The 22556-nt window shown below is 54.7% G+C and overlaps 11 protein-coding genes across 11 annotated transcripts; 5 read left to right on the top strand and 6 right to left on the bottom strand.

Moving 5' to 3' along the window:
* The first annotated feature begins 308 nt into the window (after positions 1 to 308).
* Positions 309 to 1132, top strand: L969DRAFT_88051 (uncharacterized protein). The gene is made up of 3 exons (XM_014711881.1): positions 309 to 717; positions 770 to 1062; positions 1115 to 1132. The coding sequence occupies exons 1-2, from the start codon at positions 342 to 344 to the stop codon at positions 844 to 846; spliced, it is 453 nt and encodes a 150-aa protein (XP_014567367.1). The 5' UTR covers positions 309 to 341; the 3' UTR covers positions 847 to 1062; positions 1115 to 1132.
* A 152-nt stretch (positions 1133 to 1284) lies between these two features.
* L969DRAFT_94950 (uncharacterized protein) lies at positions 1285 to 4238 on the top strand (the record flags this gene model as incomplete). The annotated part of the gene is made up of 15 exons (XM_014711882.1): positions 1285 to 1343; positions 1393 to 1491; positions 1575 to 1789; positions 1880 to 2028; positions 2081 to 2266; positions 2315 to 2444; positions 2522 to 2834; positions 2999 to 3075; positions 3124 to 3210; positions 3491 to 3621; positions 3669 to 3830; positions 3877 to 3913; positions 3960 to 3993; positions 4043 to 4116; positions 4162 to 4238. The coding sequence occupies 15 exons, from the start codon at positions 1285 to 1287 to the stop codon at positions 4236 to 4238; spliced, it is 1830 nt and encodes a 609-aa protein (XP_014567368.1).
* Positions 4239 to 4853: 615 nt separating this feature from the next.
* On the bottom strand, positions 4854 to 5664 carry L969DRAFT_94951 (uncharacterized protein; the record flags this gene model as incomplete). Its single annotated transcript, XM_014711883.1, has 4 exons — positions 4854 to 4922; positions 5055 to 5121; positions 5188 to 5258; positions 5308 to 5664. The coding sequence occupies 4 exons, from the start codon at positions 5662 to 5664 to the stop codon at positions 4854 to 4856; spliced, it is 564 nt and encodes a 187-aa protein (XP_014567369.1).
* Positions 5665 to 6020: 356 nt separating this feature from the next.
* On the bottom strand, positions 6021 to 6629 carry L969DRAFT_94952 (uncharacterized protein; the record flags this gene model as incomplete). The annotated part of the gene is made up of 4 exons (XM_014711884.1): positions 6021 to 6168; positions 6217 to 6235; positions 6285 to 6390; positions 6444 to 6629. The coding sequence occupies 4 exons, from the start codon at positions 6627 to 6629 to the stop codon at positions 6021 to 6023; spliced, it is 459 nt and encodes a 152-aa protein (XP_014567370.1).
* Positions 6630 to 6879: 250 nt separating this feature from the next.
* L969DRAFT_88063 (uncharacterized protein) lies at positions 6880 to 8993 on the top strand. Its single transcript, XM_014711885.1, has 3 exons — positions 6880 to 7382; positions 7434 to 8614; positions 8670 to 8993. Exons 1-3 carry the CDS (start codon positions 6991 to 6993, stop codon positions 8852 to 8854), a joined length of 1758 nt encoding a protein of 585 aa, XP_014567371.1. The 5' UTR covers positions 6880 to 6990; the 3' UTR covers positions 8855 to 8993.
* On the bottom strand, positions 8977 to 10033 carry L969DRAFT_94954 (uncharacterized protein; the record flags this gene model as incomplete). Its single annotated transcript, XM_014711886.1, has 2 exons — positions 8977 to 9717; positions 9770 to 10033. 2 exons carry the CDS (start codon positions 10031 to 10033, stop codon positions 8977 to 8979), a joined length of 1005 nt encoding a protein of 334 aa, XP_014567372.1.
* Positions 10034 to 10166: 133 nt separating this feature from the next.
* Positions 10167 to 11857, top strand: L969DRAFT_50506 (uncharacterized protein; the record flags this gene model as incomplete). The annotated part of the gene is made up of 5 exons (XM_014711887.1): positions 10167 to 11038; positions 11199 to 11448; positions 11506 to 11590; positions 11639 to 11672; positions 11722 to 11857. 5 exons carry the CDS (start codon positions 10167 to 10169, stop codon positions 11855 to 11857), a joined length of 1377 nt encoding a protein of 458 aa, XP_014567373.1.
* An 11-nt stretch (positions 11858 to 11868) lies between these two features.
* Positions 11869 to 13871, bottom strand: L969DRAFT_484409 (uncharacterized protein). Its single transcript, XM_014711888.1, has 11 exons — positions 13819 to 13871; positions 13604 to 13763; positions 13379 to 13541; positions 13210 to 13325; positions 13041 to 13159; positions 12606 to 12990; positions 12423 to 12559; positions 12327 to 12373; positions 12224 to 12281; positions 12103 to 12173; positions 11869 to 12054 (listed from the first exon to the last, which is right to left on the bottom strand). Exons 2-11 carry the CDS (start codon positions 13610 to 13612, stop codon positions 11984 to 11986), a joined length of 1176 nt encoding a protein of 391 aa, XP_014567374.1. The 5' UTR covers positions 13613 to 13763; positions 13819 to 13871; the 3' UTR covers positions 11869 to 11983.
* L969DRAFT_94956 (uncharacterized protein) lies at positions 13721 to 14486 on the bottom strand (the record flags this gene model as incomplete). The annotated part of the gene is made up of 5 exons (XM_014711889.1): positions 13721 to 13763; positions 13819 to 13877; positions 13928 to 14019; positions 14074 to 14242; positions 14313 to 14486. 5 exons carry the CDS (start codon positions 14484 to 14486, stop codon positions 13721 to 13723), a joined length of 537 nt encoding a protein of 178 aa, XP_014567375.1.
* Positions 14487 to 14849: 363 nt separating this feature from the next.
* L969DRAFT_88075 (uncharacterized protein) lies at positions 14850 to 18215 on the top strand. The gene is made up of 9 exons (XM_014711890.1): positions 14850 to 15029; positions 15079 to 15136; positions 15195 to 15276; positions 15332 to 15353; positions 15404 to 15508; positions 15566 to 15682; positions 15733 to 16030; positions 16088 to 17485; positions 17535 to 18215. The coding sequence occupies exons 1-9, from the start codon at positions 14871 to 14873 to the stop codon at positions 18161 to 18163; spliced, it is 2868 nt and encodes a 955-aa protein (XP_014567376.1). The 5' UTR covers positions 14850 to 14870; the 3' UTR covers positions 18164 to 18215.
* L969DRAFT_50005 (uncharacterized protein) lies at positions 18198 to 22482 on the bottom strand (the record flags this gene model as incomplete). Its single annotated transcript, XM_014711891.1, has 23 exons — positions 18198 to 18259; positions 18308 to 18364; positions 18409 to 18444; positions 18497 to 18516; positions 18563 to 18599; positions 18644 to 18715; positions 18758 to 18809; positions 18861 to 18953; positions 19000 to 19013; positions 19063 to 19125; positions 19595 to 19662; positions 19717 to 19829; positions 20790 to 20884; positions 20931 to 20950; positions 21002 to 21038; positions 21084 to 21201; positions 21255 to 21414; positions 21467 to 21502; positions 21790 to 21847; positions 21905 to 21969; positions 22022 to 22113; positions 22163 to 22285; positions 22345 to 22482. 23 exons carry the CDS (start codon positions 22480 to 22482, stop codon positions 18198 to 18200), a joined length of 1629 nt encoding a protein of 542 aa, XP_014567377.1.
* Between the last annotated feature and the right edge of the window lie 74 nt (positions 22483 to 22556).

Genomic DNA, 22556 nt, shown 5'->3' on the forward strand with positions numbered 1-22556 from the left:
GGTCAACCTGCGGGGCTGTTCGTTCGTTTGAACACTGGTTTCTGTTCTTGCGCATTGGATCTGCCTCAAAGACGTCGCATGGCCTTGGATGACATCGGTGGGCCTGTCTGCTTGAGGACTTATGGCGGTCATAGCGCGGGCATCTTGTCGTGCCTTGTGGCCTACAGAAGCCGACGGACTAGACGACGGTGGTGAGAAAAGTGTCAGGAGGCAGAGGCAGGGTAGCCGAGCAGATGTAGAGCAGGCAACTTTGACGGGGCACTCGACAAGTTGATTCACTCGTCGATCGCCACCCAATCGGAAATATTCCGCGGAAACAGCCTCACACTGACCAGTCAATCATGGCAGCAGCAGCAGCATCTCAAGCTTCCAGGCGGATGCCACGCATCACGAGCACTCAGATCAGGCAGCTCAGGAGCGAGTACATGCAGACAGCCTCGAGTTTCTCGAGCTACAACTTCAAGGAGTACTTTGTCAGACGAGCCGAGCACAAGTTTGACAACGAGCTGCCTATGATCCTGTCGGGCAAGGGCGGCGATATGCTAGCGGATGACATTCCCCAGGAGAAGATGGAGACGGTGCTAGCGTGGTACCAGCGAGCGGAGAAGGATCTTAAGCAACTCAAACGCTCGGCGATCATGAATCAAATGTACGAGGCACCCAAGCTCGTCGTCGAAGGTCTGGGGAGAATGAATGCGACAGGTGGAGGAGGAGATGGTCAGTCCTGTCTGAGGGATGCCTTTCCGCCTCGCGCTAAAACGTCACGCAGGCATGGAAGCAGGTCAAGGAGGTGCTGGCCAGACCTCTTCGCCTCAGATCGATCTGCAGGGTCGAAAAAGCGACTAGACGATCTCGCAGGACCACGATGCTCAGATGTTGTGTGTAGCAAGTCTATGTTCTATTCGACCTCGCAAGACAATGTCGAGAAAGCGGTCTCGAAGTGTGCCGTCACGTTCAAGGCGAACAGACTGCGTCTGCAATCCCGCGCAGAATATTGCGCATTGTAAGGCCTGAATTGAGGTATGATCCGGGAGGCTGCAACGACGCCTCTCACCTCAGTCACTGCAGTATGCACCCGTGAACGTTTGAACATCTGCGCTCTGATTGAGCGCACATGCGACCCCCCCGTCGACTTTGCTCTTCAGCAGCCAGGCTATGACGGCTTCCGAAGTTGGCTCTGCGTGCACTAGATACTGTGGCTAGAGGGGCCCGTTGATGAGGTCATAGCTATCGCCCAAGACGCGCATCGCGTCGCAAGCAGGGCAGAGTCGAGAGTCAAGGCCAATGGCCGGCGACATCGAGCTCGACAAAGACGATCCCTCAAGCTTAGCGGGAAGGATCTGGTCAGAACTCCCTCACATCTGCGCCACGCACTCGCTCAGACGATAGCAGGGTGGGAGCGACAGTCGCACTGATCGCCTTTCTCGCCTACTCCCCCCAAATCTGGATCATCTGGCCATCCTACGCGAGCTACGAGAAGATAGATGCCCTGTTCCTTCTCGTACCCTTCAATGCTTCCATCGCCATACTCTTCTGGTGCTACGCTCGCTGCGTCACGACCGACCCTGGCAGAGTTCCAAGAGGTTGGCAGCCCAATCTGGAGCTAGATGCGGAGGAAGCAGTAGAAGTCAAGCGACTGAGTGGCTCACCACGCTTCTGTCGATCTTGCAACCAGTACAAGCCCCCCAGAAGTCATCACTGTCGCCAGTGCAAGCGATGCGTCCTCAGAATGGATCATCATGTCAGTCCGCGCTCACTCGTGTCGACTGGGCTGACTTGCGTGGACAGTGTAAGCCCAGACGAGTTGAGCTGATCCAAACTGATGCCTGCTACGGGCTACAGGTCCCTGGATCAATGTATGTTACCACCATTCGGCCAGATACGCACGAGCTCAAGCGCACGCAGAACTGCGTCGGTCATCACAACACAGCCGACTTTGTCCGCTTTCTGTTCTGGGTGGACATCTCATGCACATACCACCTCATTATGGTCAGCCGGCGAGCCTTTGGTAATCTGGTCTACTACGAGGCAAGCCATTCGCAGCTGTCCCGCTAATTTGCCACTCACTCAGTTTCCGCAGAACGCGACATCTGTCACGGCGTTGGTCATGCTGGTCATGAACTATGTGCTTTGTATACCCGTGCTTCTGGCGGTGGGTGGCTTCAGTTTCTACCACTTCTGGTGCCTTTCGAGCAACACCACCACGATCGAAGGCTGGGAGAAGGACAAGGTGGCTGTCTTGCGCCGCAGAGGCCGTATACGCGAGGCATGTCCAAACTCAGCTTTGCGAAGCCAGCGCTCATGCGACCAGTAGGTCAAGTATCCCTATGATCTCGGCTTCATGAAGAACATCTCCTCAGTCATGGGCTATCATCCGCTTCTCTGGTGCTGGCCACAGCGATCTTACGGCGACGGTCTATCCTACAGAGCAGCAGAGGCCGTCAGTGAGTCGATCTGTCTCGCCAGCGATGCTCGCGAGCAAGACCAGGAAATCCCCGTCTGACGATTGCATCGTCGCCAGAACCGTTCGCCCAGTATTTCTGGCCCCCGAGAGATCAATACGCTCCTCATTACCAGCGGCGCACGCCCTTTCCAGATGCTTCAGTGGCAACTTTCGAGCCTGGATCGTTGCTCGCTCAGTCGGACGAGGAGAACTCGGAAGAAGATGTGCTCACGGAAGAGGAAGACGATATTCCGCTTGCGCAGCTCAAAGGCAGCCTGGCGCCTGATATTGGACCAGCATCACAGCGATTGCGTAAGCGGAGAGGTAGCGAGGGCTACGAGATCAAGCCAATGCAGCGCACTGCACATACTCACGATGAGCCCGATTACGAGTATATCGACAGCGAAAGCGGCTAGGAACCACCTTCGATATGCTCGATTAGCAGTGCCTGGACTGCCCCTTGTGGACTGGTCATGTGTTCCCGCTCTGGCAGGCTTCCGCCATGTCCGATGACTATGGCGGTCATTGCTGCGCCTGACTCACAAGAGGGTGCAGCACATTTATGCTCATCCCTTATGCCTCGACATTGTTCTGGATGAATAAGATCGCAGCATATCTACAGGGCAGAGTCTGTACGCAGCACTAAACGATCGTCAATCAGAGCTCGCTGCGCGCTACAGACGCACAAAGACTCAAGGGCGCATCAGCAATGACGTTGGATCACGGAGATCAGTCCGCTGCTCTTGCTTCATGCCCAATCTGCACGAGTAAATGGACATGTCAACCTCGTATCGTAAAGGCAATAGCAATCCCGGTGATGGCTCAGATGCATCCTGAGCGCAGGAGGTCAATGTCACTTGATTCGAATAGTTGAAAATGGCATTACCTCTCTTGCGTGCGGGTCGTATTTCATCGGCCAGACATGCGTCTGCCTCTGTCCATTGCCCTTCTCGTTCTCAGCACAAATGGCATGCATGTGCCGGCACGGATCTGGACCATTGAGCGTTGGTCGATGTCTTCGACATGATGACAAAGACTGACTGACAGAAGCCTCATTGCGCGTACAATGTCGCGATGTCGGCGAGCCCAATCGGTTCAGATACTACCAGGACAATAAGATCACAGCTCAAACGACCATCGTACGAAACTCTGTTTGGAGTCTCACGCAGATCAATCGAGTTCGTGCCGAGTTGGCAGGCGCGATTTGCGCTTAATCGATTGATAGCCCAGAGGCTCAGAGCTGACGCTGGAAGCGAGTCCAAATCGCCGCATCATCACCTCGGATAACTATGAGCTGCCTGCCACTGTCTCGCTGGAAGCAAATATGTGGGATACTGAGGCAAGGGAAGTGATTTGGTCCGAGCCCTACCGCTCCTGCTGTCGCCTCGTACGATACTCTGCCTGAAGCTCTCGCCCAGCTGACGAGAGCATAGTCGATCAAATCAGATTACACATTCGGTCTTATCAGCAGTAAGCGCGACCGCTACAGCCAAACATGTAGTGACAGGGAATTTAGCCGAAGTGGACGTCGGCGAGTCTGTCGCTACTAGGTCGGTCTTGCGGCATCGCACCTCACGTTATCTGAAAGTGGCGTGCTAGGACTTGTCGAGCCTCAACAGGCTATGATGCCAATTTTCCGGCTTGTCCGGAGACTTACACCGCGCCTACACCATGTCGGTGGACAGCAACATCATTCACCCTCGCTGATTTTTGTACAGTGGTGGAGACCTGTACAGTACAGCTCGGTGTACCCGTTTACGGTTCGCACTTGGTCGGAGGCGGCCACACTTTGTAACGGGATGTACATGCATGCACATCCAAAGCCAGCAGCCAGCTTGTATTGACCGATCGCGTCACTTCAGACTGCGCTTTAAGCAAAGAGGCGCACATGCAGTCTCTACTAGATGATATAGGCGACTTTTCCATGTGCTTCTTGGCCTTTATTAGTGCGCAGATGGAGCTCGAGGATCTTGGTGCCGATCTCTGAAGATGACTGGGCGAGGACGACTCGCATGAGTGGCCAATGCTGCTCCGACCATGACAGGCGATTGAGTCGACCGCATTGCTGGATGAGCAGGCTCATATCGCTGCCCATAGCGCCTGCAGACGTTTTCTTGCAGGGAGCTTCGAGGCAGATGGAACGAATGCTGTCACGAAAGCTCTGCCAGGCTTGCTTTGCCACATTTTCGATGACAGCCCACGAACAGAGGAAAAGCGGCTTTCGCTGCTTATGACGTGAGTGACGTGTGTTCGTGCACTCACGTCAAACGGCATGTGGAGACAGGCAGGTCGGAGAGCCTTGCTGACCTTGCTCAGGCGACGCAAATCCTGCTCGCCGTCTCTGATTTTCGGCCGATCCGGTCGAGCGAGGAAGTAGACGATACGACGCAAGAGCACCATGGGCATGATATCAAGCCGAGTAGAAGCCTTGCTTGACATGATCGCTCTCTGCTCGGTTCTCGGTGAGCGATGAGATGGTCTGTTGATATAGATCGATGTCTGACGCGATCTCGAGGGCACGCGCTCGACATAACGCTTCGACCAGACTCTCGGCAAGGACGCACAGTAAATGCAATGATTAGACCGCCCGTGTGAAGCGCGTCTAGTAGACCCCAGCGAGATTGGGTATGCCGACGCCGAAGCAGCCAATGCCAAAGTTGCTACCCATAGCATCTTTGCTATCGAACGTGCCCTTGGTGAAGTCGTACTACACGAGCGAGTCTCCGCTCCAGTACAGATTGAACTGAATCCTGCCCTGCTCGTCAGCGACAGGACAGGCATAGCGAAAGGCCCTACTCGGTTCTAGGATTTGTGACTGTGGGCTTGTTAGCGGTGGACATTAGGGCTTGACTGATTTCACTGACGAGTGTACGAGACGATGTTGTTTGGGCCAGGTGAGCCAAAGGAGGTCGTCGGCGTGAATGCGAGAGCCATGCCAACAGGTGCAGGCGGCTCGATCGCAAGGACTGAGAGGCCCTGACTTTTCGAATGAGCTCAAGACTGTGCGAGAGGTGATTCATACTGGCCTGACGGCCGGCTGCAGCGTAGGCGCTATCCTTGCTCAGAGCAATCTGCGCGCTGACGAACGTCTTCTGTCCGACTGGGGTCCACAGGACCGAGCACCTGATCTCGCCAGCCGCGTTTGGCGAAACGACGCGGCTCGTTGCAGCTGCAAGCGAGATCGAAGCGAGCGAGAGCGCGCTGATGGTGCTAAAGATCATGATGACTACTGGATGCTGATATGTGGAATGATGATGAGCGTCTGTTGGCTGTACTGACGAGTGACGAGCAAGCAGGATCTCGAGGTGATGGCAATGGCAGTGCAAGCTGAGGCATGTTAGATTCTTCCGGGCTTATGGTCACCCTTGAAGTTGGTCCAAACATGCAAGAGCCAAATTGAGATGCTGTTTAGGCTCCGCAAATATCTGTTCTCATGCTCGCATGTCTGCTTATAAGCGGAAAGCCGAGAGGTGTGATGGAAAGGTAGTCTAAAGTCTCATGTGTGCGTGATGAGCCGATGCACGAATTGCCTGAAGGGTGCGGGGCTGAAAAGGGGCTAAATGCATATGTACTGCATCTAGGTGCGACCGGCAAGGTTGGGCACGCTGACGCCGAGACAGCCGAGACCAAAGGCGGTGCCTTTTGCGTCTTTGCCGCCGAACATACCCTTGGTGAAGTCGTACTTGACGATCGAGTCACCGTCCCAGAAGAGCGTAAAGTCGATCCTGTAAGGCCAATCAGTGACATTCGTAGCTGGGCATTCCGAAGCTCACTCGGCCTTGGCGCTGGACACTGTGACTTGTCAGCCATGATTGCGCAAGAGCGACCAAAGAATGCTCACGAGTGTACATGATGATGTTCTTGGGACCGACCGCACTCACGGCAGGCGTAAAGGTGATCGGGATGCCCATACCAGTGGGAGCCGCGACCGTCATGCGCGAGAGGCCCTGTAGCAGTATTGTCAGCGCGCGAGCGTGCGTTCAGCCGGGAGTCCACTTGCTTGGCCACCCTCTGCAGCGTAAGCGCCATCCTTGGTAAGCGTAATCTGAGCCTCGACGAAGCTTGGCTGGCCGACCGGCGTCCAGGTGATTTGGCAACGAATCTGGCCAGTCGGGTCCGGCGAGACAACGCCGCCTGCAAGCGAGGCAGCGGCGAGCGAGAGGACGCTGAGGGTAGTGAAGATCATTTCTTTTGCTTGTTCGATGGATTTTCTGCTGAACTTGGCTTATGTGCTTGCTGATGAGTTGTTGGCGTTGGCGACGAGAAGGAAGGCAAGCTATGCAAAGGGTAGCGAGGGTACTGCGACACTGCGGGTTGTTGCATCTCCAAGTGGAAGGGAGGGTGTGGCAACGAAGAAAGGGACGGTTAGTGATAATTCAATTGGCACGCGCTGCTGTAGCGTTCGCCCCCGACATGTCAATCTCATCGTCGTCATCGCGTCATTGGCAAACCTAGATGGCGCGCGGCGTTAAGAAAGCGTGAATGACGACGATGTGCTCCTGACGGGCCAGCAGGCAGCGTTCGATTCGCATCAAATCACTGGCATCATGTCAGTCCAAGACGATCTGAAAGCCTCGGCAGAGGGCTTGCGCAGGGTCACGACCTCCAAGGCACAGCCGACCAAGCGACTGCTGTTCGTGCCCGTCAAAGTGCCGAGTCAGTGGCCTACGCTCGCGAGTGAGGAGCAGACTGCGCTTGAGCAGATAACCAAGCACTACAAGGAAGAGCTGCGGTTGCCCGAGTCTGACGGGTATGCAAAGACTGAGACGAGATGGGTTCTCGATGACCCCCAATGTCTGGTTCGCTTCCTTCGAGCGACCGACTGGAACCTCGAAAAGTCCAAAGACCGGCTCAAGGAGACGCTCGAATGGCGACGAGAGTACAAGCCAGATCTGATCAAGCCAAGTGAGATTGAGCCTGAAGTGCAAGGTGGCAAGATGTACGTTCATCTATCGCCCGCGCGCGACACGAGCTGACTCTCGCGCTACAGTACTATCAACGGCTTCGATGCCGAGGGACGGCCCATCCTGTACCTGCGCCCGGCAAAAGAGAACACAAAGCCGAGCGAGCGTCAGATCAGGAACGTCGTCTTTCAGCTCGAGCGTCTGTGCGAGATCATGCCCAAAGGCGTCAGCAAATGTGCCATCCTCATCGACTACAAAGGCTCTAGCTCGTCCACTCAGCCACCGATGTGGATCACCAAGCGTGTCATCAACATCCTACAACAGCACTATCCAGAAAGACTGGGTGCCGCCGTCATTCTCAACTTGCCATGGTACCTCTCGAGCAGTATCAAGATGATCACGCCCATCTTAGACAAGGAGACGACCGACAAGCTGTCGTTCAATCCCAGCAAAGAGAAGCTGCGTCTGCTCGTACCGCGCGATCAGCTCGACGCGACCTTTGGTGGCAATTTGCACTACACTTATGATCCCAAAGTCTACTTTCCTGCCCTCTGCCAATTCTGCGGGGTAGAAGAGGATGGCAGCAGGAGCAAGCCGCCTGCATTCCTGCGAAAGCAAGCAGAATCAGAGGAGGATGCAGAGACGGCACAAGTTGTTCAAGCTACGCAGCCTGACAGCCGTGCAAGCGTGGGCATGCCGGATCGACAAGCTACCGACTCTACCGCGGTGTCACATTCTCCGCGTGCAGGAAAGTCGAAAGACTCGGGCGAGGGCAAGCACAGGCATCACTGGCAAGCAGTCTTGCTGTCCATCATACTCTGCGGTACCTCCCCGGGTCACACGGGCCAGGATGCTGGGGCTATGACTCCATCGAAAAGGTCCCTGGATGAGCACAAAGGAGCAAGTGTGCCCGGTTCGCCGAGAGTATCTGCCGATGAGAAGACGCCTGCCGAAGTGAAGAAGCTGCGAGCACGAGCGAAAGAGCGTAGGGTGGTATTGACACCCTTTGATAAGCTTCAGCGTCTATTGAGACATCACTCCATCAATGAGACGAGCCCGGATCAGCGATTGACGGCCGAAGAAGCCAAAGCGCTCGACGATGATGTGCGCGACCAGGCGCCTATCAAGCAGCTCAACCCAGAGACGCTGGAAGCGCTTCCGAAGAACACACCTTCTTTTGAGAGCCTGGAGGAACAACAGCCGCTCGGTGATGCTGAACAACAACCCGCATCTTGGTCCACTGTCGTAGGCGAAGCCGCGACGCAAGGTATGCATTCAGACAGACAATCTCTGGGAGACAGCCGTTGAAGCTTCGCTTGCAGCATACGAGCAACTGATGGGACAGGTCGCCATCGTCGATTTTGGTACGCAAAAATCGACAGACGACTCGCTCGCTGTACCGGCAGACCAGCTCAGGCGCGGTACGAAGTACCACATGGAAACACCCGCCGAGGAACCACTCGGCTTCACACTAGGCAACCCACCCTCCTCTGTCTCTGCGCATTAGATCTTGCCATCCTTCGTGACATTCAGATCGAGCGACTCACTTCCTTGCGCGTGCTCGCCCATGCGCTCCCCAGCGCCTGGTGATGTAGACTTTTTCCTTTGTTGTGCTGAACTATCGAAACATTATTGTTGCATCAGTCTGAGCACGCTTGCCGCGAGTCCCCAGCTGGCCTGATAGCCTGCGCTCGAGATCCCATAGGCATGAATGATGGTCTTCGGGCCCCTCCGCTCTTGCTCGAGACGGGAGCCGTTTTGTCTGCTCGGACGCAAGCCAACGTTGTGCCGAACGATCTGTATGTTCTCTTTTCCTGAGCCTGGCGGTGTTGCTATGCTCGGATCGAGTGCGTAGCATCGTTCGAGTATTTGCTCGGCAAGCTCAAAGTCGATGTCGAGATCCCACCGGTGAGGCTGGTAGCAACCACCAATGATGACTTGGCCATCTGTGCGGGGAATGACGTATGTTGTTCCATCTGGGTAGACTCTCGATGTCGTTGCAGTGACGGCAGGCGCTCTGATGAGGATTGTCTGTCCCCGAGTAGGATACACCGTGTCATCGCGCACGTCGCGTAAGTTCTTTGCGCCCAGACCTGTAGCGTTGATGACGGTGTCACAATCATCGAAGAGGCTATCGAGGCGATCAATGTGCCGTCGTATGATCTGCACGCCGGCTGTTGTGAGCTCGTCGACGAGCCACTGTAGGTAGAGTGGCACATTGATGGTGAAAGTCGAATAGGTGTACGCGAAAGGACAGTCCGGTGGTCGCTCGCCCTGGTCTAGGATCCTGAAGCCAGGGCAGAGCGTGCTGAACCAGACGCCATGCCGTTCCTCTTCGGTGTCCTTGCAGTATTCTGTACCTGGCAAACGCTGAACCACTACCGCGTGAGCCTCGAAGCTGGATGGACTGGCTGCAACTTGCCATGACGAGATGAGGATGCGTCTTGGCCATCTGATCGAAGCGTTTGTAGGCAATCCGATCGTACTGCTGTCGTTCGGGATCGTCATGGGCGGCAACACTGCGCCAATTGGCACCTGCCCACGGACTCGCGAACCCTGTCGAGTAGGCATCAGAGGGCAAGTCTCGGGCGTAGATGATGATCTGATCGCCAGCCGCTCTGCCCGACTCGATCAAGCAGACTGCTGTCGTCAAGCCTGTCACGCCTGCGCCGACGATAGCAATCATTCTTCGACGGCAAGGCAGACTCGCGCTCTTTATGAACAGCTTTCGCCCTCTCGCTCTGTCGTCTGCCAATGCGCCTAGCCCAAGACGTGATCCGTCTGCCGTGAAAGCCTGCTTCTGATCTCAGTCTGGCTCGATGGAGAAGCTCTTGGCGTTCATCGCAGACTATCGCGAGAACAACGGCAACAGCGTCGACGAACTTGAGCATCAGCCCACAGCCCTCGAGTTCATGCGGCAAGTCGGACAGAACAGACCTCTCGTCATCCGTCGTTCTTGTACGCCCCTGAAGAGGACTTGGTCTGAGCAGTATCTCGCGGACAAGTTGGGCGACACGCCTGTGCCTATTGCGATCACCCCAGACGGACGAGCAGACTCGATCGTCAACGGTCGCTTCACCCTGCCAGCCACAGAGGAGATGACCATGCGCGACTTTCTCTCCAGCCTGAGGAAGCCTGCAGATGCACATGAGCCTGTACGATACTTGCAGAGTCAAAACTCGAATTTGACCGACGGTCCGCTTGATGTGCTCAAAGACGATCTTCATCCGCCGCCTGAGTATGCACTCGACGTATTCGGAACGGAGCCAGATGCAACAAACATATGGATAGGCAACCATCGTAGTGTATCGTCAGCCCACCGCGATCCGTACGACAACATTTATACTGTCCTGCAAGGGAGCAAGACTTTCAGTCTTTGGCCTCCTCACGAGGTAGCCTGTCTCTACGAGCGCAATGTGCATACCAGCGCATGGCAGTGCGATAGCTCGGGCGTCTTCTCGCAGAACATGCAAGATTCTGAGCCTATTCCGTGGATTCACATCGATGCCGATACGCCAGACTACGGCCGCTTCCCGCTTTTCAGACACTGCCAGCCTCTACAAGTCACGCTTCGGCCAGGGGACGTGCTCTACCTGCCCCATCTCTGGTATCATCAAGTCTCGCAGGCAGGCCAAGAAATTACGATCGCGCTCAATTGGTGGTTCGATATGTCCTACTCGGGAGCAGACTGGTCAGCATCGAACTACTGGCGTCAGCTTGCGATGGACCTGCACGATGACGTTGCTGTGGCTGCATGATCTCGCAACTCTGAAACATAGCGGCGCCTTGCGGATACTTGCGCCGGCCAGCACAGCATTCCCCCTTGTGCGGATGACCTGAGCCGAGCACAGCTTCTGTCTGCTCAACGCCGTACTTCTGCAATCAAGCTTCTTCAAAGAAGAAATCGTCAAGATGTTCAGCAAGCTCAGCCTCATCGTCGCTGCCGTCGTCGCCCTCTCTAGCTTGGCTTCTGCCACTACCTCTCGTGAGGCACTCGTCAAGCGCGTATCGACGGGCGGTGGCAACCTCGACTGCTACATCGCCTACAACCCTGTCGATGTGACCTACATGGACGCTTTCGCGTTCACATTCTCCAATGGCGTCCGTGCTCATCCCGCTTTGTGGGTCTTGCTGATTGACTGGCCGGTGGCGATGCAGGACTTTACGACGGTTAGCCAGCTCGCTCCCCACTCCGTCATCGCATCGAGCGTGCCTGGCGACGCAAACAGTGTTACTTGGAGAAGTAAGTGTACCGCCTCTGATAGAGTGAGCTAATCTGACAGCGGCACAGTGAAAAACACGGATGCCAAAGGCAACACAGACGAGTAAGTCTGCCAGTGCTTGAATTTCGTACATGCTGACACGTACAAGCAGTCTGACGTTCCTGATCGAGTACTCTGGACTCATGCCTACGGGCGTCAAGCTCCTCAGTGCATCGCATAACGGTCACGATGGCTTCAACTTTTATGATCTCACCTGTGGCAATGTCAAGGTCCCTCATCTTGGCTAGTGCTAGTCAAGTATGACAATGCAGCCTTGCTATCAAGTACGATGCAGCGCATAAGACATGGGAAATCATTGATCGGCATGGTCCGCGTGCTCGAGGCAGGTATAGGAAGCCTCCGAGCACATGCGTTCATTGATTCGCATGGTCTGCTGGCGAAAACACGACGGTGAAGCTTGATTGGCCTGTACATGGTGTGATGCCTGAGAACTACGGTCAGCTTTCTACGATGACCTCGTTGTATGGCTTACGGGGCGGTTTGCCGATATCGGTGAGAAAGCAGGCGTTCTGGTAATCATCCTGCTGGCTCTTCGTTGCTTCCCTGCGAGTGTCGTTCAGGTGGGCAGCATATGCATGCGATCTTTGCCTCACTCTTGACTCATGCAAGAGAGAGCAAAATCCTTTGACTCTTGCTTAAGCCGAGCCGTCTCTGCGCAGAGCGTCAGCGTACATCTCGATCACAGTGTCGACATGCTCGATCCCATGTCCAAGGTCAATGTGATACTGTCGAGACCGGTGCAGCTGCCAGCGGTATGTGAGTATGTGCGGTGAGATCTTATAATTGGCTTGCCATCGCTTAAACATGGCGTAGGCATCCGACAGCGGATTGATTTCTACTGGCATGGTGATGCGCACAGAGACGAGGTCATTATATGAACCGACACTGCTGATGGTCATCACAGTCTTGTCATCAGGTCCTCGAGGTTGCTTCACCAACGTCAGCGTGAGTCTTGACCGGTTCAGATCGACTAACGAGAACGGGCATCCATCTGGGAGATGAGCCGAGGCGAAGCTTAACGATGATGCCGGTCTTCATGGGCGAGACGTTTGTAGCCAGCAGGGCGACGCGATTGATATCTGGATGCAAGGTGGTCATCTTGCACTCGGCAGAGCCTCTTCCCTCAATCGACACAAATTGCGAGACCTCTGTGGACGGTGTGATGGTGGTCAAGTCCCAGTGTCCTTGGCAGACAGTCCTAGGCTTGGCATAGCCGATACGATCGGGTGTACAGCGAGGAGCAGCGCGTGCTTTCGGTTCGGATGCACCACAGTAGAGCGTCGGATGCTCTTGTGAGAGTTCCACTACACGGAGACTGGTCGGATTTATATAGAGAGTATAAACCATCTCGACTGAGCAGCTGTTCAGGGCTTTAGCTGTCAGTTGACGCGCCGTTGCCTTTCGACAGACCAGGAGGTAAGCTCAGTGAAAGGTCGACCGTACGGTCTAGTGAAGAACGCAAGGAAAAGAATGATCCCGTTATTGGAGGCCTCGATGACCTTGATCTCGCCATTTGGGTTTGGCGTGGCCTGCGTGAGAGAACCGCGTCAGGGGGATTGGACGCGGGTCGGAGGGACACTCCTCTAGCGACCATGGCCCATCGGTCCGGACGGGCGGCATCACCATAGCTCTGACGGCCGTTCGAGGCAAGCTGATTGTGATCGGATCCATCGATGTGCCCGCATTGCAGCCGACCTGAGAGGGTGCGTGGTTTGTTTGGTATGAAAGCGAGGCAGCGCGGGTCTCACCAGGAAAGTCGTCATCTGAAATTGATACTCTTGGGGGACGGATGGAAAAGCGGAGATATGTACAAGCAGTGGAACGAGAGCCCATAGCGGCAAAAGAGAGAGCAGCATGGGTCTGCACGCCTGCGTTTCTTCGCGTCGCCACCAGACAGCGCGACAGAGTTGACTGACACGTGTACAGATTCTTGACGTTGGCCAGTGTAGCGCTTCTGACAGTGTGTCACTCACTGTCATCATAGAGGGTAGCGGGAGACAACGAGGTCACAAGGACCGCAGTAGGTCCAAGATATTTGACTGCAATTGCCACATCTCACTCGCTGCAGCAGCACCTGTCTTTTCAGATGATCAGGTACGAGGATTGAGCAGGGTGCTGCCCGCTTGAAACGTGCTGAATATAGGTGTGCTGGTCAGCGCCAATACTGAAACAGTAAGGAGTCACGTACATCTTGAGGTTTTTGGCGAGCAGATCGAGACGGCTGCCGTGAATCCACCCGCCCAGAATCTGTGCAGAGAGATCATCAGGACCTACGTGAGCAGGGAAGTCTAGCATACCTGGTAGCCGAGTATGTCATCGGTGGGAGCAGCCTGGTAGAAGATATTCACGTCGAGGAAGATGTACTCGGTAGGCGACACGGGAACCTCGACTGTCAAGCACAGTCAGTCTCGGGTGCTTCTTGTATCAAGGCGGTTCAGCATACAGGTAAGGGTCTGGTAAGCATCGCCGTTGTTGGTACTGGATCCGAAGCCTGTAGTGTGCACGTCGCCGACCGAAAGGTCATAGAGCGCCAGCCAACCACTGCAGAGCAATGTCAGCTCGATGGACGTCTCGTAGAATTCTTTGCTAGCCCATATTGCGTCAGCGGGCCGCTGGCAACGGCCAGCTGCGCGTTGTCATTGAAATGTGAGTACGTGTCCGAAAAGAGGCGGATGATCTTACGCCGAATGAGATCTTGTAAGGTGTGTGGGCACCATCGTCGATGGTGATAGTGGTGGGAAGAGAGCCGCGCTTCGCAATAGCGTTGCTTGTGGCAAGTTCAGGGGCAGGCAGAGCGCTCGTCATCGTGCTCATGAGGCCGAGGGCGACGACGGTGAAAGTTTTGGTGAACATCATTTTGCTGCGTCTGACCGATCAGCTGCTTATTGCCTCGATGACTGGATCCTCGAGTTGAGCAATCTCAGAGAGCTAAAGTGAAGACGACGTCCGAAGGAGCCTGAACGACGACGTGGAACGTGATTAATCGTCAAGCCAGCAGACTACAAGGGGACTGGGCAACACCAGCGGAAATAGCAGACGGGCATCGGGAGCATGAGAGATGTTGAGAGCGTTGGCATCGACGCTAGCCTCAGCTTGGATCTGTGAAGGGGGCCCAGCATTTGGCTGCGACATGTGACATGCGATCGACGTACGTGGCCCCCGAGGACGGTAAATGTCACAACGTTTCGATAGCACGCGCCGTGCGAAGCCAGGCACGGCGGCCGTCAGCGATTTGGCGAAATGACGAGCGAGTCGTCCGCGTTTACGCTCATCAGCGATGATTCGAGCGAGTCGCCGACCTCGCAAGATCTCAGAACGGCGCTCGTGGGAGCAACCGACGAGACCAAATTCGAGATATTGCGCAGGATCATCGTCTCGTCGCTCAATGGCAATCCTCACGTATGCAGGGCGCTATCGTATTGCTTTGGAGCTCACATATTGCGTACAGCCGACACTGTTGATGCCCATCATTCAATATGTCCTGCCGTCAAAGTCGAAAGAGATCAGTAAGTTCGCTTTACGCCGAGCGACACGTCGCCAAGCTGACGGCTGCACCTCGAACAGAAAAGCTGCTCCACTTTTACTGGGAGATCTGTCCCAAGCATGATGAGAACGGCAAGCTCAAGCAGGAGATGATCCTCGTCTGGTGCGTCCATGCACGCCAGTCCGTCAAGCTATGCGCTGAGCTAATGCGCGTGTAGCAATGCTATCCGCAATGATCTCGTGCGCTGGCTCGTGTCCATCAGACCCTCCAACTGACATTGCAGAGATAGCAACATCCCAACGAATACATCCGAGGCGCGACATTGCGATTCCTGCAGAAGATCAGAGAGCCCGAGCTACTCGAGCCGCTCATTCCGACATGTCGCTCCTGTCTCGTCAGTCGATCATTGCCGATGCCTTACGAGAGCGATGCTCATAGGAGTTCGTGACAGGAACACCGACATTCGTTCGTTCGCAAGAACGCCGTCTTTGCGGTCTACCAGATCTACAAGAGCTTCGAACATCTCATCCCGGACGCGCCAGAGCTCATACAGACCTTCCTAGCAGCTGTGCGTCTCTCGCACGACGTTTGCTGATCGTGCTGAATCATACAAAGCAGGAGACGGACTCAACATGCAGAAGAAACGCATTCGTCATGCTGATACATTGTTCTGTTCCCCGCGCGATAGAATACTTCAACCAGATCTACGACTCAATCGCCAACTTGGACGAGCTCCTGCAACTTGCCGTCATTGAACTCATCCGCAAGGATATCAAGGACTCCAAGTCGGAAACCCCACAGAAACCTCGCTACATCCGCGCCGTTTTCGAATTACTCGCGAGCACGAGCCACAGCGTCAAGTACGAGGCTGCGAGTCAGCTCACTACGCTCACCCAGAATCCTGCAGCTGTCAAAGGTACGTTGACGAGCGCCATTGTCATGCGGACGCTGACGGCTTCCGACAAAATTGCAGCTGCCGCAGCATGTTTCATCGAGCTCATATTGAAGGAGTCGGACAACAATGTCAAGCTCATCGTACTCGAGCGCGTCGAAGTGCTGCGCTCAAAGCACGAGTATGTGCTCAACGATCTCGTCATGGACATCTTGCGCGTCATCTCCAGCCCAGACATGGAAGTCAAACGGAAAGCACTTGCCCTCGCGCTCGACATGGTCTCGAGCCGCAATGTTAGCGAGGTCACATCTTTCCTCAAGAAAGAGCTTCTCAAGACGCTCGATCAGCAACTTGAGAAGAACCTCGAGTATAGACAGTTGCTGATTCAGTCGATCCATACTTGCGCCATTCGCTACTCTGAAGTCGCGAGCAACGTCGTGCATACCCTCATGGAGTTCCTAGGCGACTCCAATACGACCTCTGCCGTCGATGTCATTGCGTTCGTGCGCGAAGTCGTCGAGAAGTTCCCAGATCTGCGCGTCTCCATTGTCGAGAAGCTTTTGCAGACATTCGGGGAGATCAAGTCTGGCAAGGTCTTCCGGGGAGCACTATGGATCTCGGGCGAATATTGTACATCTCTCGAAGGCATCAACGAGACGATGCTCCAGATCCGTAAAGTACTGGGCGAAGTACCCATGCTTGCTGCAGAACAGCGTTTGCTCGACGAAGCCGAAGCAGCTGCGCAAAGTCAAGCCGATCCCAGTGTAGACAGCAAACCGACGACAACGACGACCACGCGCGTGCTCGCAGATGGGACCTATGCAACAGAGACAGTTTACTCGGATCCATCTGCGCAAATCAGACTGGCGGCGGTCAAGTCCGCTTCAAAGCCCCCTTTGCGATCGCTCATTCTTGGCGGCGATTTCTATACAGCTTCTGTGCTAGCCTCCACATTAACGAAGCTTGTGCTTCACTTTGTCGAATTGTCTAGTGATCATTCAGCGATCAATGCGCTCAAAGCGGAAGCCATGCTCATCATGACATCGCTCATACGCGTTGGACAGTCCCAATTTGCGGCCGTTCCTATAGACGAAGATTCTGTCGATCGCATTTCGACCTGTCTACGCTCTGTTGCCAGCGTCCAGCCAGCTGTCAAGCAGGTCTTTTTGCACGATACCCAAGCAGCCTACGCGCAGATGGTTGCCCACGAAGAGACAAAAGCAGCCGAGAAGCGCGCAAAGGATTCCAAGGCGACGGCAGTTCAAGCTGACGATCTGATCACCTTCAGACAGCTCTCGAAGAAGGCCGGCGGTGATGCCGATGAATACGATCTGGACCTCACCCGCGCGACCGGCGCAGCAGAAGCCGTCAAAGACGACTTCATCTCGAAACTCAATCGCGTCGTGCAGCTCACTGGCTTCTCTGACCCTGTTTATGCCGAGGCCTACGTCAACGTCCATCAGTTCGACATTCACTTGGGTACGTGCTTTGCGCGCAGAGTAGATGACACTGACGCACGCTTGCGTAGATGTACTGGTGGTCAATCAGACCGTCGAGACACTGCAGAACTTATCTGTCGAATTTGCCACCTTGGGCGACCTCAAGATCTCGGAGCGACCGGTGCAGTATACGCTTGGTCCGCATAGCTTCCAGAGCATCAAAGCCACTATCAAGGTCTCCTCGACAGAGACTGGCGTCATATTTGGTAACATCTTTTACGATGGCCCTTCGACTTCCGACAGCCATTGTGTTGTGCTCAACGACATCCATATCGATATACTCGACTATATCAACCCGGCGCACTGCAACGAGGCACAATTCAGGAGCATGTGGACCGAGTTCGAGTGGGAGAACAAGGTCAATGTCAATACTTCGATTGCTGATCTCCGTCAGTATCTGGCGCATATCATGTCTGCCACCAACATGGCTTGCCTGACCAACGATGCCGCTCTCAAGGGCGATTGTGGCTTCCTGTCCGCCAATCTCTACGCCAAGTCACTCTTTGGTGAAGATGCTCTAGCCAACCTATCGATCGAAAAGCTTGCAGACGGTACGCTCAGTGGACATGTCCGCATACGCAGCAAGACGCAAGGTATCGCTCTCTCGCTTGGAGACAAGATCAGTCTTCTCGCGCGTAATCCTCAAACTGCGACGTAGCGCCTGTATGACTTTACGACATTGCATTGATAAATCAGCCGATTTTCAGTGCGAGCTTGCTCATGTCACAGTCAGCATAGGGGTCCAGGCCATGGGCTGCGCCGTGATGAGCGTGCGCATATGCAGACGTCAGCAGCCACGTACTGACGTAATTGTAGCGGCACTCTTCGGTTGCGTCGGCAGTTGATAATGGCGAGCAGACTATCAATGATTCAGCTTGCGTTGCTCTGGCGCGGCGAACGCACCTCTATACACTCGCAGCGAATCTTGTTTGTGTGAGTCTTCGCGATGTGCACGAGTCAGACTACGCTCCTTGGGTATCGCGCGGCATACCAGAGGTCAACGACAGCCATCTGATTTCCAATCAGTATGACGATCAGTATCAAGCGATAGACTTACATATTCGCGAATAGATAGATTGAGCAACACGCGTCAGCTGTGGCGCTTCAGCTTGACCCTGAGAGCCTGTGTGCCGCTCACAGTGCCAGAAAAGTTCCCAGATGCCTTCTGGCTCTGGGTGTCGCTTTAGTCGGAGCTCTATCATCGCACCTGCTGTTCGGTCAGCAATGTTTGAGTGATGTACAACGGTCTGACCAGTCTCGTTCTGTGAGGCGATACCGACCGAGGTGTATGCGACTGGCGGAGCCTATACGATGTCAAGACCGAACATCTCTCATTCAGCGCATGTGATGCTTACGAATCCAATGAGCGGTTTTTCAGCGCCGAACGATATCTCGACTCGGACAGAAGCGGGTGGCAACAGCCAAAGCATTCCAGCAGCCGAGCAGCTCTGCATTGAAGTAAGACGGGCGCAAGGATGCAGACTTGGTGCGTACAGCCGAGCCCGAATCTTGTGTGGTGAATCAGCCGTAGCACGTGCCTCAGGATGCTCGGCGTACAAGTTATATTGAGTAGTCTGAGACCTTCGGGATCGAACAGGCTCGCGGCTGCAGATGCAGTGACTGCAATGATCGCAAAAGACAATGCTTGCGCAAGCATAATGACAGCGGCTAGCTTGACCAATGGATTCTTCGCCTCACTAACAGGCGTTCCGAGTCGCAACCATCGTCCGAAACTATGCACCAGAATTCGGAGCTGCAACTGATCTTCACGTTGGAGCCAACTGTTGTCTCCTTTTGACGCGGGCCAGGGGTCGTGCTTGGGTGCATGACTTGCGCTGCTGCCATTCTAGCGGTAGGGAGGCAACACATGCGTCGCCTCCAGGTCAAAAGTGCAACCGCATTCGGAGGTCTTGCAAGGCGCTGTCAAGTCCTGTGCGGGCATAGTCTAGCGCGTGTGACAGAGGCAGAGTATGGTGATCGCGTTCAGGTATGCGGCGATATCGCCACTGTAGCCGACAGCAAGGCGGCGCGCGCAACGCGGTCATTGCAGTATTCGACGTATATTTCGGTGATGAGAACGTGAGTGCACGGGCCCGTCGTTTATGCGAGGTTTGACATGCAACGAGGGATCCAAGCACTGCAGAGAGGAGAGTCATCCTGTTGTCATGTCAGTTGAGATCGTGCTCCTATGTTTGTAAGTGGTGGTCTGACCTGTTCCTGTGCTCCTCTGTTTGTGAGTGGTGGCCTGACCTTTCTTGCCGATTGCGCACCGAGGTGATCAAGAATATGTGGATCGCAATCTTGACATCTGTGCTACTGGCCAGCTACGCCTGTGCAGTCTCCGCACGTCCTGCCGCGCACAGAAACAATCGTGCGGCTACCATGAAATGTAAGTGCGTCGCAGCGCAGAGATGACGTTCTGATAGTATGAGTACAGATCACATCCAAGCTGTAAGTTGGTGAGAAATTCGCAACGGATCGTTGAAGCGGATGCAGGCTTGCCCACGTGTGGGAACGTATATCGAGACTGGTTACTCTTCGATCTCTTTCACGATCGAACCATCGCAGGACGGTCGAAGCCCGCCCGAAGTCAAATTCGTCAGTGGCTTCGCTGTGATGATCCTTTCTTCACTGAATCGTCATGGCGCAGACCGGCAACAGCACGACGGACGCGATGGCTGCAATTGGATATGATCCCCACACTGACCGTGTGTTGATTGAAGCCAGGCAGAGACGCAGACTAGAGCCGACTTTCATGGACTCTCTCGGCCAAGGTAGACGGCGCATTGGCTCCACTCCGCGTCAACGACTGACGTATATGCAGCCCGGGCTTGCTGCATGCTGCATATCACGCAACGAGCGTTCGTCGCCGACATTTCTTATTGACCCGTGGCTGACGATGTCTTCAGTTGGATTGGAGTCAATAACGGTGAGGATGATGGCCGATGGCCAAGTCGTGGCTAAGTCGCGGTGCAGAGGATCACGAGTTTCCAGCACCGATGCTGCTCCGAGAGTGTGTGCCTGCACCAGGTGCCGAGCCAACGCCGAAATGCTTCTACAATTTCCAGAAAGCCGGCATCCCCTTGTCGGACTATTGCGAGAACAGTCGTTGGAGTTATGCCGATCTCGAGTGGACTGCGTAAAATGTGATGCATATTTGCGATCTTGTAATGATGCAGGCTCACTGCTGCTCCATATTGATAACCCTGAGGTCATGCAAACCAGTCGATATCAACGGTGCTCCCCGTGCGACCCTCGCATTCTGCGCTGGGCTGCTGGCCCACTGATGAAGGGCGAAACTTGCAGCTCGGGCTCGCATGTGCATCCTCGAGAGGTGCGCAGAAGCGATGTCCATCAGTCGAGCCCATTTGCCAAGTACCTGGATCGTCGTTAGGTTGTGTTCAAACACCGGTGCCATGTCCTACTGTTGGTGAGCGAGAACCAGCTGTGGAGAAGTCAGTCGGCTGATGATGTCATCCGACGGGACAAGGCTCACATTTGCTGGCGCATGGAGATCCTGCAGCACGCAGATACTGTGCCTCGATCAGATCGCTCTGACACCTTTATACTCGGCTTACTGTTGAGAAACCATCGGTCGGAGAACCGTCGAAGTCTGTCGTCATAGCCCACTTCGATGATAACCCCACCGTCTTTGTACTCGACAATGCCGACAAGGGTTGTGTGATCGAACGCCGTCTGCTTGAAGTGTGAGTGGTGCGAAGTACAGGACCAACGTGAACGTGACAGACGAAGTCGATGGAGGGTTCCTCGCGATCAGACCAACGTTCCACAGACATGACGACCGTCAATGGTTTCTTGGTGTCCCAATAGCCGACATCGTCACAGTACTTTTCTGTTATGTCAGATCGATGCGCAGATCTACCGGCCTGCGTACAAAAGACGGCTTGTCTGCACACCTCGTATCAAACGAGATCGGCGAAGCGTTAAGATTCCTACCCACATTTGATGAGTGCCTGTTTGATGAGTCGGGGTGTTGCTGTTGCCAGTGTTATACGGAACGTAAAGCTTGCAAGCAGACATATCGAGAGCAGCATCATTTCGCTTACATCAGTGTGTTGCGTGAAGAGTGACATGGCATAGCGACAAGGGTCGCGCGATTGCTGCAATATGGCTACAAATTATTGGCCTCCTCGCTGCACGGGCGGAGTTGTGCGGGAGATGATCGCCCAATGCCAAGTCCATTTCGGTGTGTCACATACGAGCTCTGCAGGCGGCTGGGGGAAAAGATTCTGTCGGGAACACGCTTTTGTACGTTTTGGCGACATCTCGCCATCCTTCAAGCAGTGTAGCATAAAGACGGGCACGGTGGGGTCTACCGTTTCTGCGCACAAGTGCCGCCTTGAGGAATGCCCAGATTTTGGGAACAGGGGCAGCTGACCTTCGTCATCGTTGATCTTGACCTGCATCTCGAGACGGCCATAGCAACAGTTGTTGAACTCGTCTCTGAGTCCTCGATGTCAACGTGCGATGGCCCCTTCGTGAGAGAGCAACGCACTGCAGTGGCTCGCTCTCGACCGCCAGATCGAAGCGCATGACAGGTTGCTTTCGATAGGACGTCCACACTTTGACGAATTCGCGTGAATAGAGCTGGGAAACGTCAAGCAAGAAGTCTGGAATCATTCTTGCTCCGACGTACCACACGTTCATCGAAGCGGACAGCAATGCCGGAGGCATTTGTAATTATGATGTCTGCTTGAGCCCTTTCGTGTATATCCAGATCGAAGTCAAGCGAATAGGAAGGCGTGATGCGGCATTTGACCTGCACCGGATATCAATCCATGCTAGGGCCGAGGCGTGATCGCAGCTCTTGCGACTCACGCGGAATACTAATTCCAGTCTGTACGTATTGACTGTGATGTGAAAGAACGGCGAAGGGTCGGGTTTTCGTATGTCCTGTGCAGCGGCACAAAGCATCAATGTCGACAAGGCCAAACTTCTCAAGCTTGGCACGAGCATTGCTTGTCGGCGTAATCCAGCAACTCTTGGAAACGCCGATGAGTTTCCAGGGACGGTCGCAAGGAGAGGATTTG

Source organism: Mixia osmundae (assembly GCF_000708205.1).
Source record: "Mixia osmundae IAM 14324 unplaced genomic scaffold scaffold_6, whole genome shotgun sequence".
In the NCBI taxonomy this organism is placed as follows: domain Eukaryota; kingdom Fungi; phylum Basidiomycota; class Mixiomycetes; order Mixiales; family Mixiaceae; genus Mixia; species Mixia osmundae.